The sequence below is a fragment of the Heptranchias perlo genome, chromosome 42, assembly GCF_035084215.1.
Source record: "Heptranchias perlo isolate sHepPer1 chromosome 42, sHepPer1.hap1, whole genome shotgun sequence".
In the NCBI taxonomy this organism is placed as follows: Eukaryota; Metazoa; Chordata; class Chondrichthyes; order Hexanchiformes; family Hexanchidae; genus Heptranchias; species Heptranchias perlo.
In genome coordinates this window covers 3,060,825-3,083,105 of record NC_090366.1, presented here as the reverse complement: position 1 = coordinate 3,083,105, position 22,281 = coordinate 3,060,825, and the positions used below count along the sequence as shown (strand labels likewise).

Genomic DNA, 22,281 nt, shown 5'->3' with positions numbered 1-22,281 from the left:
ATACTCACTTTGCCTAACCTGGTTAGATCATTAATTCACTTCTGTCACTGGACCCAGGTTCGTGACACATTGCCGCTGCTGCTGACCTCCTCGGCCACCTCCAATCATGCCTTCTTCGTGGTGGAGGGAGGGCACTTCCTCCCATCAGACGGGAAAAATATTTCCCTCCTCCTCCTCACCCCATCCAGCAGCAGCTGGAGTGAGGAGTCTGAAAATCTTGGGCCTGCCTTCCCTCTGGCGTGCTCGATGGTGCAGCATTGGTTGTTTGCTGCAGTCGGAGCATTGGTGGACTGCCCCTTTAAATAGATCTCCTCCAGCTGACAGACCATACTGCGCATGCGCAGTCCGCACGCCGCGCAGCTGACCGGCGGGAAACCCACAAGCAAAGGTAAGTGGCTCCAATTACCCTTTAATTGCGTGCGGAGCACACTGATTTCAACGGTCACATTACCCACGCGCCCAGTCGACCCCCTGCTGAGAACCCACTGCCCTGCAAAGATCGACCCCACTGTGTCAGATTTTGGGTGGTGGGGATCGTGTCCGATTTTGTTAGAAGGGGATTGTGCCAGAATTTAAGGGGACAGCGAGCTGTTTTACATTTTGAGGGAGGGAACAGTATCAGATATTGGGTGAGTGGACTGCAACAGATTTTGGGGGAGTGGGAGCTGTGTCAGATTTTCGGGGGAGGGGCTGATTCAGATTTTGAGGGTGGGGCTGTGTCGTATTTTGACGAGGGGACTGTGTCAGTTTCTGGTTGAGGGGAGTTGTGTCAGAATTTGGGGGGACGGGAGTGTCAGATTTTGAGGGGAGGGGGAGTTTAGTCAGATTTTCGTGAAGGGATTGAGTCAGATTTTGGGTGAGGGGGCTGTCAGATTTGAGTTGAGTGGACTCTGTCCGGTTTTGGGGTTGGGTACTATGTCAGATTTTGTGGGGTGATCTGTGTCAGATTTTGGCGTAGGGCACTGCGTCCTGCTGTGGGGGGAGCGGGAGCTGAGTTAGATTTTGGGGGGAAGGGACTAACAGATTTTGGGGGAGGATCTCTCTCATATTTTGGGGGAAGGTAACGGTGTGAGATTTTGGGGGAACGGACTTGTGTCAGATTTTGTGGCAGGGGTCTGTGTGAGATTTTGGTGAAGGGAACTGTTTCAGACTTTGGTGGATTGGACTGTGCCAGATTTTGAGGAAGGGCAATCTGTCTGATTTTGTGGGGAGTGATCTGTGTCTGATTTTGTGGGGAGTGGTCTATTACAGCTTTTGTGGGAGGGGACTGTGTCAGATTTTGGTAAAGGGAACTGGGCCAGATTTTGGTGGAGGTGGAGCTGTCTCATTTTTGGGGGAAGGACTGTGTCAGATTTTATTGGGAGTAGTCTGTGTCTGTTTTTGTGGGGAGGGGTCTGTTTTTAGGTTTTGTGGGGGAAGAGTGCGTCAGATTTTGGAGGGAGGAGACTGTTTCAGATTTTAGTGAAGGGAACTGTGTCAGATTTTGTGGGAGGGTCCGTTTCAGATTTGAGGGGAGCGTAAACTGTGTCAGATTTTCGGGGAAGAGACTGTATCAGATTTGGTGGGAGGGGTACTCTTTCAGATTTTGTGGGATGGGGAGCTGTCTCAGATTTTGGAAGGAGGGGTGTGTATCAGATTTTGGTGGAGGGGACATTTGTGTGAATTTGTGGGGGCAGTGTCAGAGTTTGGTTGGAGGGGAGCCGTGTCAAACTTGGAGTATTTGGGGGCCGAGGACTGTCTCGGATTTTAGAGCAAGTGGCGCTGTGTCACATTTTGGGGGAAGGGAGTGTGTCAGATTTTGGAGGAGGGGAACTCTGTCAGAATTTAGGGAAGAGCGACGGTTTCAGAGTTTTGGGGAGGGGGAGCTGAGTCAGAATTTGGGAGAGAGGATTGTGTCAGATTTTGGGGGAGGCAATTGTGTCAGATTTTGTGGAGGAGACGGTATCAAATGTTATGGGGATTGTGTGTTGTGTCAGATTTTGGGGAGGGGACTGTGTCAGATACTGGGGGAGTGGGTGTTGTGTCAGATACTGGGGGAGTGGGTGTTGTGTCAGATTTTGAGGGAAGGGGACTGTGTCAGATTTTGTGGGGAGGGGACTCTGACCTATTTTGTTGGAAGTTCTGTGTCAGATTTTGGGAATGGGTGAACAGTGACTGCTTTTGGGGGAGAGGACTGTTTTAGAGTTTGGTGCGACATTTACAGGGATATGAAGGACTGTCGATATTCAGATTTCCCCCAGACTTTGCCTGTGTGAACAGGGGTCTGTGGGAGTGAGTCACAATATATTAGGGTGCCAAGGTCCCAGCGGATTCAAAGGTAGCAAATATAAACCCGCAATTCAAGAAAGGATGGAGAGAGAAAAGAGGGAACTACAGATCAGTTAGACATCAGTCTTCCGGAAAATGCTGGAATCCATTGTTAATGGTGTGGTACCAGGGCACTTGAAAATCAGAGTATGATTCGGCAGAGTCAACATGGTTTCATCAAAGGGAAATCGTGTTTGACAAATCTACTCGAGATAATGCTGATGTAACTAGCAGGGTGGATGAAGGGGAACCAGTGGATGTATTATATTTGGATTTTCAAAAGGCATTCGTTAAGGTGAAACATAAAAGGTTATTACCGAAGATAAGGACTCATGGGGTTGGGGGTAATATAGTAGCATGGGTGGAGGATTGGTTAATGGATAGAAAACAGAGTGTAGGGATAAACGGGTCATTTTCAGGTTGGTAATGTGGTGCCGCAAGGATCAGTGCTTGGGCCTCAGCTATTTACAAACTATATTAATGAATTAGATGAAGGGACCAAGTTAAATGTACCCAAGTTTGCTGACAATACAAAGCTCGGTGGCAAAGTAAACTGTGAGGCGGACACAACAACTATGCAAAGGAATATAGACAGGTTAAGTGAATGGGCAAGAAGCTAGCAAATCGAGTATAATGTGGGGAAATGTGAGGTAATTCACTTTGGTTGGAAGAATAGGAAAACAGAATATTTTTTAAATGGAGAGAAACTATTAAATGTTGGTGTTCAGAGAGACTTTGGTGTCTCCGTACAAGAAATTTAAAAAAAAATAGCATACATGTGCAGCAAGTAATTCGGAAGACAAATGTCATGTTGGCCTTCATTGCAAGGAGTTGGAGTACAAGAGTAAGGAAGTCTTATTACAATTGTACAGGGCTTTGGTGAGACCACACCTGGAATACTGTGTACAGTTTTGGTCTTCTTATCTAAAGAAGCATATACTTCCCTTAGAGACAGTGCAACGAAGGTTCAATAGACTGGCTCCTGGGATGAGAGGGTTGTCCTATGAGGAGAGATTAAGTAGAATGGCCCTAAACTCTCTGGAGTTTAGAAGAATAAGGAGTGATCTCATTGAAACATACAAGATTCTGAGGGGGATTGACAGGGTAAATGCTGAGAGGTGGTTTCCCATGGCTGGAGAGTCCAGAACTAGGAGGAAAAATCTCAGGATAAGGGGTCGGCCTATTAAGACTGAGATGCGGAGAAATGTCTTCACTCAGAGGGTTGTGAATCTTTGAAATTCTCTGCTGCAGAGGGCTGTGGATGCTCAGTCGTTGAGTATTTTCAAGGCTGAGATCGATATATTCTTGGACTCCAGGGGAATCAAGGGATATGGAGATCGGGAGGGAAAGTGGAGTTGAGGTCGAAGATCAGCCATAATCTTATTGAATGGTGGAGCAGGCTCAAGGGGCCAAATAGCCTACTCCTGCTCCCGTTTCTTATGTTCTAAGGACCGTAGACATTCAGCCTTTCCATAAATTTGTCAGAATTTATAGGGGTCTGCGAGAGTGAATCAATACATAAAGGGATAGCAAGGATTATACCCAGACAATATTAGTGTTTACAGGGGTCTGTGGGAGTGGTTCAATATTTACAGCGTTACGAGGCAGTGTGCACATTCAGACAGTCCACAGACTGTGTCAAAAAGTCCTGAAGCGGATCAATATTTTTGAAGTATATGGAGTCGTTATCATCGTCTGTAGGAATATTTGCAGGAAATCCATAGACTGTTCGAATAATTACAATACAATCCAGAGACTGTGCCATTATCTACAGTTGATCCAGAGACTGCCCCAATATTTACAAGAGGATCCATAAACTTGCCAATACTGACGGGGTATTCAGAGATTGCACCAATATTCTCAGGGTGGTCTCCAACTGACCAGTTGAATGGTTCAGTTTCCATCTCTGAATGTGAACCCAACCCATGAGAAGTGGGTAGAAACTGTCTGAAATTAAAGGATTTCACTCAGAAATAATCTGCAATCTGTAAATGAAACTGCTCTCCCTTCACATTAGTGTTGTTAGACTGCGGGTCTCATAGTTTCTGTTCGTCCAAATATTTATTAAAATAATGTACTGGACTTTGAGATTTCTATCTGTGTAATATTTGGAAAAGTATATGTTGTGATACAAAAATTGTTGGGTTTAAAGTTGATAACTGAATCTGTTTGTTCAGTAACTGTAATTAATATCAGTCTCCATGGACCATAATTGTGTCACTGGAGTGTTTCTCTCTGTTATAAATAAGCATCTACTTTCAACATGCTATTCCATAGTGTCAATGGGAGCATCACCTCCCGCATTAACAGTGCTCATCGGCTCTACAGAAGGGAAAGAATAGATCTGAGAGCAATAGTTTGGAATTTTACAACAGTGGATCATAATTTGAGAACAAAATATTTTAATGTTACAACAATGGGTCGTAATCTGAGAACAATGGATTGGAACAGCCCATTCTGGACTTTTGAATATCTCTATGTATATTATGATTCACTGCCATTAGAGGATCGGATATATTATGCGCTCTTTGGTTCTCAAGTAATTTACTATCCACTGCTCGCTGCTGTTGGAATCTTTGGTAAGTATATCCAACTGTTAATTCTATAAACCATGTTTCGCTGTATTAATCTTCTTGTCATTCCCCGTCCCACATTCGCTGCTGTTGGTGTTACAGGTAAGACTCTATCTTCAGCTATTAATTCAATAAATCATATTTAACTGTGTTACTGTTCTTGTCGTTCCCTGTTCCACGCTGGCTGCTGTTGATGTCCCAGGTAAATCTCAATATTCAGCTATTAATTCTATAAACCATGTTTGACTGTATTACTATTCTTCTCGTTCTCTGTCCCACATTCGCTGCAGGTCGTTTTCATGGTAAGTCCCAAAATCCAGCTCAAAAATGAAAGGGGGGCATCCGTGGTGGAAGATAAATTGATGCGGGTACAGGGTAGGGAGATATATTTACGGGGATTCATGGGTGTGAGATTTAATGCACAATGGGTCCCTGGAAGGGAGCCTTTATTTCAGGGTCCCTGAGCGTGCATCAGTTTTACAGTGTTCTTGGGCTGTCAGTAATTGAAAGGGCCCCAGACACGGTATTAATATACAGAGGATGCAGAGACGGTGATAATATACAGGGGATCCAAAGTCGTTGCTAAAATACAGAGGATCCAGAGACGGTGATAATATTAAGAGTGGCATCCAGAAATCATACTAATAGTTACAGGGGATAAAGAGATTGTACTAACATTACAGGGGATCAAGAGAAAGTACTATTTACAGAGAGATTCAGAAATGGTAATAATAATTACAGGGGACCCAGGGACGGTACAAATATTTACAGTGGAGCCAGATAGGATATTAATATTTCCAGGTGATCCAGAGATGGTGTTAATATTTATAGAGGGTTAAAGAGGCGGTATTGATGTATAGAGAAGGATCCAGGAAGGGTAATAATATTTAGAGAGGGATCCAGTGACGGTACTAATATTAGCAGGAGTTCCAGAGACGGTAATAATATTTACAGGGAATCTACGGTACTAATATTTACAAGGGATCCTGAGACTGTACTAATATTTACTGGAGATCTAGGGATCGTGCAAATATTTATAGGGAATTCAGAGACGGTACGAATATTTAAATGGAATCCATAGACGTTACTAATATTTACAAGAGATCCAGAGATGGTAGTAATATTTACAGGTGATCCAGAGAACCTGCCAATATTTATAGGGGTTCCAGAGACAGTACTAATATTTACAGGGACTCCAGAGACGGATTTCATATTTACATGGATCTTGAGAAGGCACCAATATTTATAAGGGAACCGGAAACGTTACTATTATTTACAAAAGATCCATAGACGGTACTAATATTTGCATGGGTTCCAGAAACGGTACGAATATTTGGAGGAGATCCTCAGACGTATTAATATTTGGAGTGGATCGAGAGACGGCAGTAATATTTACAGCGGATCCAGAGACGGTACTGATATTTACGGTGGACCAAGAGAATGTACTAATATTTACAGTGTATCCAGAGTTCCTGCAATATTTATACGGGGTCCAGAAGCGGTACTAATATTTAGAGGAATATCCTTAAATTGTACTAATAACAGGGTGGGGTGCAGAGACGGAACTAATATTTACAGGGGATCCAGAAAAGATGCGAATATTTACACGGGATCCAGTGATGGTACTAATATTTTCAAGGGATCCAGAGATGATACTGATATTTACAGGGCATCCAGCTATAGCTGCAATAGTTACAGGTTATCCAGAGACGGACGGATTTCATATTTATAGGGGTCCAAAGACGATAGTACTATTTACAATGCTTCCAGAGAGAGTGCTAATGTTTACATAGAATCCAGAGACGTCACTAATATTTGTAGGGGGTCCAAAGATGGTACTAATGTTTACAGTGGATGCTGAGACGGTGCTAATATTTATGGGGATCCAGAGTAGGTACTAACATTTACAGTGGATCCAGAAAAAGTACTAATATTTACTGTATATCCGGAGACGATACCATTATTTACAGGGAATCCTGAAGCGGTTATAATAATTACAAGTATTTCAGAGATCGTGCAAATATTTACAGGGGATCCAGAGGCGATACTAATATTTTCACAGGATCCAGAGACGGTAACAATATTTACAAGGGATCCTGAGATCGTTCTAATATTTGGAATGGATCCAGAGACGCACAAATATTTAAAGGGGATCAAGAGAGAGATCCCATAATTACAGGAGGTTCACAGACGGTACTAATATTTACAGGGGATCCAGAGGGAGTACTAATGTTTACAATGGATCCAGAGATGCTGCTAATATTCACTGGGATTCCACTGATGCGACTAATATTTATGGGGATCCGGAGACTGTACGAATAGATATAGCAGATGCTGAGGCGGTGCTAATGTTTACGGGATCTGGAGTAGTTACCAATATTTACAGTGGATCCAGAAATGGTACTAATATTTCCAGGGGAACCAGTGAGGTATCAATATTTAGAGCGGTTCCAGTGACGGTGCTAATATTACAAGGAATGCTTAGTTGATACTAATATTTGTAGGGGTTTCAGATATCGTGTTAATATTTAAAGGGGGCAAAGCGACATTTATAATATCCAGCGATGGTGCTAATATTTAGATGGGGTCCATAGTCGATATTAATATTTACAAGGCATCCAGGAAAGGTACTAATATTTATAGGGAATCCAGAGATGCGACTAAAATTTAGTGGGGATCCAGTGACGGTATTTATATTTACATTTTATTCAGATACGGAAGTAATATTTACGGGGATCCAGAATAGGTACTAATAATTACAATGGGTCCAGAAACCGTACCAATATTTACAGGTTGTCCATAAATTGTGTTAATATTTAAAGGGGGTAAAGGGACGGTAGTAATATTTAAGAACATAAGAACGTAAGAAATAGGAGCAAGAGGAGGCCAATCGGCCCTTCGAGCCTGCTCCGCCATTTAATAAGATCGTGGCTGATCTGATCGCAACCTCAAATATAAATTCATGTCCAATTTCCTGTCCGCTCCCCGTAATCCCTAAGTCCCTCTACTTCGAGGAAACTGTCTATTTTTGTTTTAAATTTATTCAATGATGTAGCTTCCAAGGCTTCCTGGGGCAGCAAATTCCACAGACCTAACACCCTCTGAGTGTAGAAGTTTCCCCTCATCTCAGTTTTGAAAGAGCAGCCCCTTATTCTATGATTATGCCCCATAGTTCTAGTTTCACCCAACCTTGGGAACATCCTCACCGCATCCACCCGATCAAGCCCCTTCACAATCTTATATGTTTGAATAAGATCGCCTCTCATTCTTCTGAACTCCAATGAGTAGAGGCCCAATCTACTGAACCCCTCCTCATATGTCCGCCCCCTCATCCCCGGGATTAACCGAGTGAACCTTCTTTGTACTGCCTCGAGAGCAAGTATGTCTTTTCTTAAGTATGGACACCAAAACTGTATGCAGTATTCCAGGTGCGGTCTCACCAATACCTTATATAACTGCAGCAATACCTCGCTGTTTTTATATTCTATCCCCCTAGCAATAAACGTCAACATTCTGTTGGCCTTCTTGATCACCTGCTGCACCTGCATACTAACGTTTTGATTTTCTTGCACTACGACCCCCAGATCCCTTTGTACTGCAGTACTTTCCAGTTGCTGCCATTAAGATAACAACTTGCTCTCTGATGTTTCCTGCCAAAGTGCATAACCTGACATTTTCCAATATTGTATTGCATCTGCCAATTCTCCGCCCACTCACCCAGCCTGTCTATATTCCCTTGTAAGTTTTTTATGTCCTCCTCACTCTCTACTTTCCCTCCCATCTTTGTATCATCTGACAACTTTGATATGTTACACTCGGTCCCCTCCTCCAAATCGTTAATATAGCTTGTAAAGAGTTGGGGACCCAGCACCGACCTCTGCGGAACACCACTGGTTATTGTTTGCCAGTCCGAAAATGAACCATTTATCCCAACTCTCTGCTTCCTGTTAGCTAACCAATCCTCCACCCATGCTGGAATGTTACCACCAATCCAGTGATTCTTTATCTTGAGCAATAATATTTTATGTGGCACCTTGTCGAATGCCTTCTGGAAATCTAAATACACTACGTTCACTGGTTCCCCTTAATCCACCCTGTACGTTATGTCCTCAAAGAACTGAAGCAAATTTGTCAGACATGACTTCCCCTTCGAAAAGCCATGCTGACTTTGTCCTATTAAATTATGTTTATCCAAATGTTCCGCTACTGTCTCCTTAATAATAGACTCCAAAATTTTACCCACCACAGATGTTAGGCTAACTCGTCCATAATTTCCAGCCTTCTGCCTACTACCCTTTTTAAATAAGGGTGTTACATTAGCAGTTTTCCAATCTGCCGGAACGTTTGCTGAGTCCAGAGAATTTCGGAAAATTATTGCCAAAGCATCCACAATCCCTGCTGCCACTTCCCTCAAGACCCTAGGATGTAAGCCATCAGTTCCAGGGGATTTATACGCCTTGAGTCCCATTAATTTTCTGAGTACCAATGCCTTCGTGATTTCAATGGTATTTAGCTCCTCTCCGCCTCGAGCCCCCTGTTTGTCCAGTGTTGGGATATTCTTAGTGTCCTCTACCGTAAAGACTGAAACAAAATATTTGTTCAGCATTTTTGCATCTCCATGTTTCCCACCATTAATTTCCCGTTCTCATCCTCGAAGGGACCGACTTTTGCCTTAGCCACCCTTTTTCTTTTTATATAACTGTAGAAACTCTTGCTATCTGTTTTTTATATTTTTTGCGAATTTATTTTCATCATCAATCTTCCCTTTCTTAATCAATCCTTTGGTTACTTTTTGCTGTCTTTTGAAGACTTCCCAATCTTCTATCTTCCCACTAAGTTTGGCTACCTGATATGTCCTTGTTTTTAGTCGGATACTATCCTTAACTTCGTTACTTAGCCACGGATGGCTGTCATTACATTTACACCCTTTTTTCCTCAGTGGAAATTTTTTTTTTTTAAATTTTAAAATAACTCCTTAAATGAACACCACTGCTGATGTACCGTCTTACCCTTTAATCTATTTTCCCAGTCCACTTTGATCAATTCCGCTCCCGTACCATCATAGTCTCCTTTATTCAAGCTCAGGACGCTCGTTTGAAATCCAACCTTCTCACCCTGTAATTTTATATGGAATGTAACCATGTTATGGGCACTCATTCCAAGGGGATCCTTAACTAGTACATTGTTAATTAATCCTGGCTCATTACACAGGACCATGTCCAAGGTTGCTTGCCCCCTTGTCGGATCAGTTACATACTGCTCAAGAAATCCATCCCCAATACACACAATAAACTCGTCCTCAAGGCTGCCCTGCCCAATTTGATTTGTCCAGTTAATATGATAGTTAAAATCCCCCATAATTATAGCTGTTCCCTTTTTACATGCCCCGACTATTTCCTGGTTAATACTTCTTCCAGCAGAGTTGCAACTATTAGGAGACCTATATACTCCGCCCAATAGTGTTTTTTCCCCTTATTATTCCTTGTCTCTACACAAACTGTTTCCTTATCCTGATCCTTTGTCCCAATATCATTTCTCTGTATTACAGTGATTCCTTCCTTTATTAACATAGCCACCCCACCTCCCCTTCCTTCCTGCCTGTCCTTCCAGATTGTTAAATACCCTGGTATATTTAAGTCGTTGTCACCCTGCAGCCATGTTTCTGTAATGGCCATAAGATCATACCCATACGTAGTTATTTACGGGGGATACAGAGATGGTACTAATATGTACAGACGATCCAAAGGCGCTACTATTATTTATGGAGGATCCTGTGATGGTTCTAATATTTACAGGGGATCAAGAGATGGTTGCAATATTTACAGGGGATACAGAGACACTGCTAATATTTACACGGGATCCAGAGTCGAATTTCATATCTGCAGGGATTCCGAGACGGTGCAAATGTTTACTGGTGATCCAAAGGCAGTACTAATATTTGTGGGGGATCCAGAGACGGTGCTAATATTTACTGGGGATCCAAGACTGTACTAATGTTTACAGTGGAACCAAAGGGAGTACTAATATTTGCAGAGGATCCAGAGAGAGCGCTAATGTTTACGAGGGATCCCGAGGCAATATTAATATTTGCAGGGGATCCAGAGACAACACTAATATTTACATCGGATCCAGTGACGGTACTGATATTTACACAGGATACTGAGATGGTATTAATATTTACAGGGGTATCCAGAGCTGTGCTAATATTTACAGGAGATCCATAGAGAGAGTTAATGTTTACAGGAGATCCAGAGATCACTCAAATGTTTGCAAAGGATCCAGAGATAATAATATTATTTTCTGTGTCCCAGAGATTTTAATTATATTTACAGGGGGTCCAGAGTCCGAATTAATATTCACAGGGAATGCAGAAACGGTGCTAATATTTACAGGGAATCCAGATTGTGTGCTAACATTTACAGGAGATCCAGTGATCGTACTGCTATTAACAGGGGATCCTGAGATGGCCCTAATATTTATAGCGGATGCAGAGAATATAATAATGCTCGCAGGGGCCCAGAGACGGTGATAATATTTACAGGGGATCCAGAGAGGTAATAATGCTAACAGGGGTTCCAGAGAAAGTTCTAATGTTAACAGGAGATCCAGAGTTTGTGCTAACATTTACAGGGGATCCATATACGGTACTAATATTCATAGGGGATCCAGAGACCTTATTAATATTTACAGGTGACGTAGAGGTCGTCACAATATTCACAGGCGATCCAGAGACGTTAATTAAATTTATACGTGATCCAGAGATCACAATAATATTTACAGGTTATCCAGAAATCATCCCAATATTTACGGGCGATTCAGACACGTTATTTAAATTTACAGGAGATCTAGAAATCATAATAATATTTACAGGGGACCCAGAGATATTAATAATATTGACAGGGCATCCAGAGGTGTAATAATATTTAAAGGGGATCCAGAGGCTTTACTAATATTTACAGCGGATCCATAAACGATATTAATGTTTACAGTGGACCCCGAGATCATACTAATATTTCATGGGATCCAGAGATGTTTCTAATATTTGGTTGGGATACGGAGACGATACTAATATTTACGGTGGATCCAGAGACAATTGTAATATTTAAAGGGAATCTGGAGACAGTTGTAATATCTGCAGGGGATCCAGAGATGGATTTCATATTTACAGTGGATCCAGAGACGGCACTAATATTTGTAGGGGACCAAGAGACGTTACTAATATTCATAGCGGATACATAGGCCGTGCGACTATATACAGTGGGTCTAGAGCCGGTACTAATATTTAAAGGGGACCCATGGGCAGTAATAATATTTTTAAGAGGTCCAGAGGCGGTATTAATTTTTTAGATGGTCCACGGGCGGTACTAATAATTCAAAAAGGTCCCAGAGAACGCACGAATATTCACAGGGGATCCAGAGATCATACTAATATTTACAGTGGACCCAGAAATGGTTATAATATATATGGGGGATCCAGAGACGGTACTGATACTTGCAGCGGATACAAAGACGGTACTAATATTTACAGGGGATCCAGAAACGTTACTAATATTTATAGGGATGCCGTGTCGGTAATTCTACTTACAGGGGTCCGTAGAGTGGACTAATATTTCGAGGGGATCCAGGGATTTTACTAATATTTACGTGGGTCCAAAAAAGGTGCCAATATTTACAGGGGTCGAGAGATTTTACTAATTATTAAGGGGGTCAATTGACGGTGCTAACCTTTATAGGGGTCCAGAGACTTTACTAATATTTCGAGGGGATCCAGAAGCGGTAATGAAATTTACAGGTGACTGACAAACTGTGCTCATACTTACGGGTGATCTGTAGAGGTGTTACTCGTTACAGGGCATCCAGAAACGGAACTAATATTTATCTGGAATCGAGGGACCGTACTAATATTGATATGGGATCCAGAGATGGTACTTGTAATCCAGAGCTTGTACTATCCAGATCCACTGTAAATGTTAGTACCGTCTCTGCATTCCACGTTAATATTATTAGAGTCTCAGGATTGCCTGCCAAATATTAACATCATCCCTGGACGCTGTGAAAATGTTAGCACAAATTCCGGATACCCTGCAAATATTAGTGTGCTCTCTGTCAAATGTAAATATTACTATGGTATCTGAATTGCCTGTAAATTTTAATACTGATTCTTGATCCCCTTTAAATATTAGTGCGATCTCTGGATTATGTGTAAATTTTAATAACGTCTCAGGATCGTCTGTGAATATTTCTACCTTCTCTGGATCCATTGTAAATAATGGTACTATCTGTGGATAACCTGTGAATATTTGTACCATCCCTGGATTCCCTGTAAATAATGGTACTATATGTGGATAACCTGTGAATATTTGTACCATCCCTGGATTCCCTGTAAATAATGGTACTATATGTGGATAACCTGTGAATATTTGTACCATCCCTGGATTCCCTGTAAATATTATTACCGAATCTGGATCTCCTGCAAGAGATCCAGAGTAATATTTAAATTTGACCCAGAGAACACACTAATATTTACAGGGTATCCGGAGTTTGTGCTAACATTTGCATAGCGTCCAGGAATGATGTTAATATTTGGCAGGCAATCCTGAGACTAATAATATTAACAGGGAATGCAGAGACGGTACTAATATTTACAGTGGATCTAGATACGGTACTTAGACTTTCAGTGGATCTAAAGAAGGTACTAATTACTACAGGTACTGCAGGAGATCCAGAGATGGTACTAATTTTTACAGCGGTCCAGGAAGCTTTCTAGTATTTACAGTGGACCCAGGGATGTTACGAATATTTACAGGGGATCCAGGAAGAGTGCAAATATTTACAGGGAATCCAGTGACGGTACTAAAATTAAAGGGGATACAGGAAAGGTACCAATAGTTACAGGGGATCGCCAGAAGATCCTACTACTCACCAGGGGATCCAGAGTTCGTGCGAATATTGACAGGTAATCCAGAGAAGGTACTAACATTTAATGGGGATCGAAAGGCAGTACTAATATTTACAAGATGTCCAGAGACTGAACGAATATACAGATGAGATCCACAGATGATACCATCAATTACATTGGATCCAGAGTTCATGTTAATATTACAGGTGATCGAGAGACTGCACTTATATATACAGGGGATCCAGGTACTTCACTAATATTTACAGAGTATCCAGTGACGTTAATAATATTTCAGGGGATCCAGAGACAGTGCTAATATTTATAGGAGAACTAGGGACGGTGGTAATATTTTCAGGGAATCCTGAGACTTTACTAATCTTGACAGCGGATCCAGTGGCAGTATTAATATTTTACGGGGGTGCATGATGGTACTAATAATTACAGGTGATCCAGAGATCGTGCCAATATTGACAGGGGAACCAGAGGTTATAAGAATATTTATAATGTATCAGGTGACGGTAATAATATTAATAGGTGAACTATAGAATCATAGAATCATACAAAAATTATGGCACAGAAGGAGGACATTCGGCCCATCGTTTCCGCGCCGGCCGAAAATGAGCCACTCAGCCTAATCCCACTTTCCAGCTCTTGGTTCGTAACCTTGTAGGTTACGGCACTTCAGGTGCACATCCAGGTACTTCTTAAACGATTTGACGGTTTCTGCCTCGACCACCCTTTCAGGCAGTGAGATCCAGATCCTCACTACCCGCTGGGTGAAAAAGAAATTCTCAGCTCCCCTCTAATCCTTCTACCAATCACTTCAAATCTATGCCCCCTGGTTATTGACCTCTTTAATAAGGGAAATAGGTCCTTCCTATCCACGCTATCTAGTCTCCTCATAATTTTGTACACCTCAATTAAATCACCCCTCAGCCTCCTCTGTTCCAAAGAGAACAGCCCCAGCCTATCCAATTTTTCCTTACAGCTAAAATTCTCCTGTCCTGGCAATATCCTCGTAAATCTCCTTTGTACCCTGTCTCGTGCAATTATATCCTTCCTGTAATGTGGTGACCAGAACTGTACACAGATCGAGAGACTATACTAATACTTACAGGGTATCAACAGACGAAATTATATTTTACAGGGGAATCCCGAGATCACAGTAATATTTACAAGGTGTCTAGAGATGGTTCTAATATCTAAATGGGATCCAGGGACGATATTAAAATTTACAAGGGTTGCAGAGAGAGTAATAATATATGATGTGGAGATGCTGGTGATTGACTGGGGTGGACAAATGTAAGGAGTCTTACAACACCAGGTTATAGTCCAACAGCTTTATTTAAAATCGCATGCTTTCAGAGGCTTTCTCCTTCGTCAGGTGAGTGTGGGATTCGATAAAGGTACAGCATATATAGTCAGAGAACAATGCCTGGTGATTACAGATAATCTTTCTAACTGCCAGTTATCAATGCAATCAAAGGAGTTGAATAGTGTTCAGACAGAGAAACATTACATACAAGGCTACTGCATACACTAACGGTCAGAACATAAAGACAGCGAGAGAGAGAAACATCCGAAAAGCAGAGAAAGAGAGAGAATGACCAGTTGTATTAAAAACAGATAACTTTTTTTCGCTGGTGGTGTTACATGGTGGTGTTACATGTACCCAAGATCCCGGTTGAGGCCGCCCTCATGGGTGCGGAACTTGGCTATCAATTTCTGCTCGACGTTTTTGCGTTGTCGTGTGTTTTGAAGCCCGAAGTTTGGGGAATACTTCAGCAGTCAAGGACATTCAGCCTCCGATCTTCGGGTAAGCGTTCTCCAAGGCGGCCCTCGAGACACACGACAACGCAAAATCGTCGAGCAGAAATTGATAGCCAAGTTCCGCACCCATGAGGACGGCCTCAACCGGGATCTTGGGTTGATGCCACGCTACATGTAACACCACCAGCGAAAAAAAATTATCTGTTTTTAATACAACTGTTCATTCTCTCTCTTTCTCTGCCTTTCGAATGTTTCTCTCTCTCTCTCTCTGTCTTTATGTTCTGACTGTTAGTGTATTCAGTAGCCTTGTATGTAATGTTTCTCTGTCTGAACACTATTCCACTCCTTTGATTGCATTGATAACTGGCAGTTAGAAAGATTATCTGAAATCACCAGGCATTGTTCTCTGACTATATATGCTGTACCTTTATGGAATCCCACACTCACCTGACGAAGGAGGAAACCTCCGAAAGCTTGTGATTTTAAATAAAGCTGTTGGACTATAACCTGGTTTTGTAAGACTCCTTACAGTAATAATATATACAGGGGATCCGCAGACGATACTAATATTTGCAGTGGATGCAGGAATCGTACTACTATTTGTCGGGAATCCAGAGACTGAAAGAATATTTACAGGGGATCCCAAGATGGTACTAAAATTTAGAGAATCTAGAGATAGCACTAATATTTACAGTCGAATCCAATGTCGGTATTTCTATTTAAAGGGGACCAGAGACGGTATTAATATTACAGGGGATCCAGGGACGGTAATAATATTTACAGGGGATCCACAGATGATACCAGTATTTACAGGGGCATCCAGATATCTTGCTAATATATTTAGGGGATCCAGAGACGGTAATAACATTTACAGGGGATCCAGAGATTGTACTTATATTTACAGCGGATCCAGAAACTTTACTCATATTTACAGTGGATCCAGATATTGTACCAATATTTACAGGGGTCCAGAGACGGCACTAATATTTACAGGGGTCCAGAGACGGCACTAATATTTCCAGGGGATCCAGAAATGTTACCAATATTTAGAGGATATCCAGAGTCTGGTGTAATATTTACAGGGGATCCACAGATATCGCACCAATATTTACAGGGGATCCACAGATTTAACTAATATTTATTGGGGGACCAGAAAATGTACCAATATTTCCAGGAAATGCTGAGACGATAGTAATTTTTACGGGGATCCACAGCTGATAATAATATTTACAGGGACATCGAAAGGTCGTGCTAATATATTCAGGGGATCAAGAGATTTTACGAATATTTGAAGGGGATCGAAAGAGGGTACCAATATTTACAGGTGGATCCACAGATGTTATTAATAGTTACAGGGGGATCCTGGAACGGTACTAATATTTTCAGGAGATCCAGAGTGGGTACTAATATATACAGGGGAATCCAGAGAAGGTACTAATATTCATAGAGGGGTCCCGAGACGATACTAATATTTACAGAGAATCCAGAGATGGTATTAATATTTACAGGGGATCCGGAAGTTGCACTAATATTTACAGTGGATCTGGAGATCGTACTAATATTTACAGAGGATCCACAGATCATATTAATAATTACAGTTGATCTGGATACGGTACTAATATTACAGGGGTTACAAAGACGGTATTAATATTTGAAAGGGATCCATAAACGATACTAATGTTTGCAAGGGATGTACAGATGCTATTAATATTTGCAGTGGAGCCAGAGACAGTACTAATATTTACAGCGGATCCGGAGAAGCTATTAATATTTGAAAGGATATTTAAAGAAAAGGCATTAATATTTACGTAGAATCTAGAGATGGTACTAAAATTTACTTCCAATCCAGGGACGGTACTAATGTTTACAGGTGATCCAGAGAAGGACCAATATTTACAGGGGATCCAGAAACAGTATTAATATGTACAGGAACATAGAGATGGTATTCATCTTAAGAGTGGAACCAGAGTCGGAACTAATACTTCCAGAGGATGGAGAGATTGTGCAAATATTTACAGGGTTGCTAAGATCATGCTAATATTTACAGGTAATCCAGAGGCGGTGCTAATATTTACGGAGGATCCAAAGATGGTATTAATATTTACAGTGGACCCAGAGATGGTACTAATATTTACATGCAATCCAGGGACGATACGAATATTTAAAGGAGATCCAGAAAAGGTACTACTATTTGCAGGGGATCCACATGTGTTACTTCTATTTACAGCGGATCCAGTAATGGTACCAATAGTTACGGGGGATCCAGAGAATGTAATAATATTTGTAGGGGTCCAAACAATGTAATAAAATTGCAGAGGATCAAGAGATGTTACTAATAACTATAGGGAATCCAGAGACGGTATTAATATCTCCAGGGGATCCAGACACTGTGCAAATATTTACTGGGGATCCAGAGATGTTACAGATATTGACAGGGGATCCAGAGATGGCACTAATATTTACAGGAGGCCCCGGGACCGTAACAATATTTACAGGGGATCCCGACACGGTACTCATATATACAGGAGATGAAGGGATGGCACTAATATTTACAGGCGATTCGGAGTCATTACTAATATTTAAAGGGGATCCAGATATGGTAATAATGTTTACGGTGGCCCAGAGACGGTAATAATACTCACAGGGATCCAGAGTCAATACTAATTGGTAAAGTGGATTCAGAGATCACTCCAATATTTACAGGGGATCTAGAGATTGTACTTTTATTTACAGGTGATCTACAGACTGTACTAATATTTCCATGGGATACAGAGTTCGTGCTAATATTTAGAGGTGATCCAGAGACGGTACTAATATATAGAGGGGAGCCAGTGATATACTAATATTTACAGGGGATCCAGAGAAAGTGCTAATGCTTATAGGGAATCCAGGGACGGTACGAATATTTAGAGGGGACCCGGAAGTCGTACTAATATTTAAAGGGGATCCACAGTTTATACGAATATTCATATGGCGTTCCAGGGGACGTACTAATATTTACCGGGGTCCAGAGACGATATTAATATTTACAGGGGATCCAGAGTCGATACGAATATTTATAGGGTAACCAATAATCACACCAACATTTACAAGGAATCCAGAGATCGTACACATGTTTACAGGTGACTCACAGACGTTACTGATATTTACATGGGATACAGAGTTCTTGCTAATAATTAGAGGTGATCCAGGTACGGTGCTAATATTGTCAGAGAATCCAAAGACGCTACTAATGTTTACAGGGGATCCAGAGATCGCCCTATTGTTAACAGGCGATCCGCGGATAGTATTAATATTGACAGGCGATCCATAGTCGGTACTAATATTTACAGCGGATCCAGAGAAGGTGCTAATATTTTAGGGAATCCAGAGATGGTACTAATATTTACAGGGGACCCAGAAATGTTAAAAATATTTAGAGTGGATCCAGTGACGGTGCTAATATTTACAGGAGACCCAGAGATGCTATTATTAATTACAGGGTATCTGGAGACAGCAGTAATATTAGAAGGGGAGCCAAGTATTAATATTTACAGGGGATCCAGAGATCGCCCTATTGTTAACAGGCGATCCGCCGATAGTATTAATATTTACAGGCGATCCATAGTCGGTACTAATATTTACAGCGGATCCTGAAACGGTACTAATATTTACAGGGAAGCCAGAGCCAGTACTCATATTTACAGGGGATCCAGAGACGGAGCTAATATTTACATTGTGTCCCAGCCTGATGTATAATTTCCCTGTTTACTTCCCTTCCTTGCAGTGAACTTATTAACGATTATGATCCTCTCTCGGGGAAAGTGCGGTCTCTCCAAATGTGTCACTCGGTACCTATTGGCCATGGCAGTGGGCGATCTACTGGTCGTTATCACTGATCTGATACTCAGGCAGATTCCGATTGCTTATCAGGTTCATTTTCAGTTCCTGGATTCAATCCCCGTGTGTAATATCCACGCCGTCCTGCTTTTCGCGGCCACAGACTGTTCTGTCTGGTTCACCGTTACTTTCACATTTGATCGTTTTGTGGCCATTTGTTGTGAGAAGCTGAAAAGTAAATATTGCACCGAGAAAACGGCAGCTGTGGTTCTGGGAACAGTGAGTGTGCTGGGCTGTTTGAAGAATATGTTCTGGTACTTTAAGTTCAGGCAGCAGTATTTACTTTCCAATCAACCCTGGTTTTGTGAGACAACAAACAATGTTTTAGAATCACGTGTGTGGGCAGCAATCGAACTCCTTCATTACATCCTCACCCCGTGTGTCCCATTCGTTCTGATTCTGCTGCTCAATGCTTTCACCGTCAGACACATTTTAGTGGCCAGCAGCGCCCGCAGGAGACTCCGGACTCACAGCAGCAGGGAGAGCCCCAGAGACCCAGAGATGGAGAGCCGAAGGAAATCCATAATTTTACTGTTCGTTATATCAGGGAACTTTATCCTGTTGTGGGCAGTGTTTACTCTGACTTGTATATGGAGCCGGATGTTGTTTTTGGGGTATGGGTCTGTGATTGCACCTGACTTTGTACAAGAACTGGGATTCATGCTCCAGCTCCTGAGTTGCTGCACAAACACATGTATTTATGCCGTCTCACAGACTAAATTCAGAGAGCAGTTGAAGAATGTGGTGACATATCCCTTTACTGCATGTGTTAAATTCCTGAAATAATGAGACGATCAGAAGAGTTCTCTCTCATACTGTATCTGATTCTCTCTCCACCAGGCTCCTAACACTGTCTGTTCTGCAATCACTGAAACACTATAAACCAGAGGCAATTTATCAAATCATTTAAAGCGCTTGTCCAAATTTATATCTCAAGCAGTCTAAGTTGTAAAATAATATGTCGCAACTAATTGCACCAAATGTTTCACCATGTCTGAGAATTTAATGTAATAAAATAAACAACAATACAAGGTGCCGGTGACAGGTGTGTTAAAGGGGCGGGACACAGAGGAGATATCAGGACTGTCCACATTCTCAAACCAATGAACCCCAGGAGAGCAGTGAGTAGTAAAGTCCACACTCTCTCCCACACATACACACTTGCGGAGAGCAGTGAGTAGTAAAGTCCACACTCTCTCCCACACATACACACTTGGGGAGAGCAGTGATTAGTAAAGTCCACACACTCTCCCACACATACACACTTGCGGAGAGCAGTGAGTAGTAAAGTCCACACTCTCTCCCACACATACACACTTGCGGAGAGCAGTGAGTAGTAAAGTCCACACACTCTCCCTCACATACACACTTGCGGAGAGCAGTGAGTAGTAAAGTCCACACACTCTCCCTCACATACACACTTGCGGAGAGCAGTGAGTAGTAAAGTCCACACACTCTCCCACACATACACACTTGCGGAGAGCAGTGAGTAGTAAAGTCCACACACTCTCCCTCACATACACACTTGCGGAGAGCAGTGAGTAGTAAAGTCCACACTCTCTCCCACACATACACACTTGGGGAGAGCAGTGAGTGTAAAGTCCACACTCTCTCCCACACATACACACTTGCGGAGAGCAGTGTGTAGTAAAGTCCACACTCTCTCCCACACATACACACTTGGGGAGAGCAGTGAGTCGTAAAGTCCACACTCTCTCCCACACATGCACACTTGCGGAGAGCAGTGAGTACTAAAGTCCACACTCTCTCCCACACATGCACACTTGCGGAGAGCAGTGTGTAGTAAAGTCCACACTCTCTCCCACACATACACACTTGGGGAGAGCAGTGAGTCGTAAAGTCCACACTCTCTCCCACACATGCACACTTGCGGAGAGCAGTGAGTACTAAAGTCCACACTCTCTCCCACACATGCACACATGCGGAGAGCAGTGAGTAGTAAAGTCCACACTCTCTCCCCATCACACTCCTGGGGTTCAGTGAGTAATATAGTTCACACTCTCCCCCTACACATCTCTGGGGAGAGCATTGAATTGTAAAATCGAAACACTCCCCCAAAAGATCAAGTGCAGCAGTGATTAGTTAAGTCCACACTCTCAAACCATCACACGCCTAGAAAGCAGTCAGCAGTCAAATCCACCCACTTTCACCCCAAAAACCCCTGGAGAATGCAGTCAATAGTCAAAATCACATTCTCTATCCCCCACACACCCAGGGGGAGAGCAGTGAGTAGTAAAGTCCACACTCTCTCCCCCACACTCCTATGGGGAGAGCTGTCAGCAGTCAAATACACACAGCACCCCCCTCCAAAAATCTCTGGAGAAAGCATTGACCAGGAAAGTCCACATTCTCCGCGCCCCACACACCCATGGGGAGAGCAGCCAATAATAGGGATTCATTCAAGGGAGAGATTGTGAGGGTTCAGAACAAACATGTACCCACAAAGAAAAAGGGTGCGACGCCAAATCAAGAGCCCCCTGGATGACAAGCAGGATACAGGATAGGATACAACAATAAAGGCAATCTTACGTCAGTTAAGGAGAGCTCAATACTGCAGAAAGCACAGAGGTGTATCGAAAGCGCAGGGGTGAAATTTAAAAAAGGAAATTGGGAAAGCAAGGAGAGGGCATGAAAAAGGACTGGCAAGTAAATACAAGGAATAACCAAAGCTATTTTATAAATACATAAAGAGCAAGAGTATAACGAAGGAAAGAGTGGGGTCTATTGGAAACCAAAGAGGTAACCTATTTGTGGAGGTGGAAGATGTGGGCACGGTTCTCAATGAATACTTTGCGTCTATCTTCACAAAAGAGGGGTACGTGCAGAGATTGT

General features: G+C 42.3%; 1 protein-coding gene across 1 annotated transcript; it reads left to right on the top strand.

The window, feature by feature from the left end:
• Positions 1–336: 336 nt before the first annotated feature.
• Positions 337–20,214, top strand: LOC137306107 (probable G-protein coupled receptor 139). Its single transcript, XM_067975170.1, has 2 exons — positions 337–388; positions 19,316–20,214. The coding sequence occupies exons 1-2, from the start codon at positions 337–339 to the stop codon at positions 20,212–20,214; spliced, it is 951 nt and encodes a 316-aa protein (XP_067831271.1).
• Positions 20,215–22,281: the final 2,067 nt, after the last annotated feature.

Coding starts and splice junctions, on each gene's coding strand:
- LOC137306107 (XM_067975170.1), top strand. CDS start 337: ATGCGCAGTCCGCACGCCGCGCAGCTGACCGGCGGGAAACCCACAAGC. Junction 389..19,315: donor CGGGAAACCCACAAGCAAAG/GTAAGTGGCTCC, acceptor CCTTCCTTGCAG/TGAACTTATTAACGATTATG.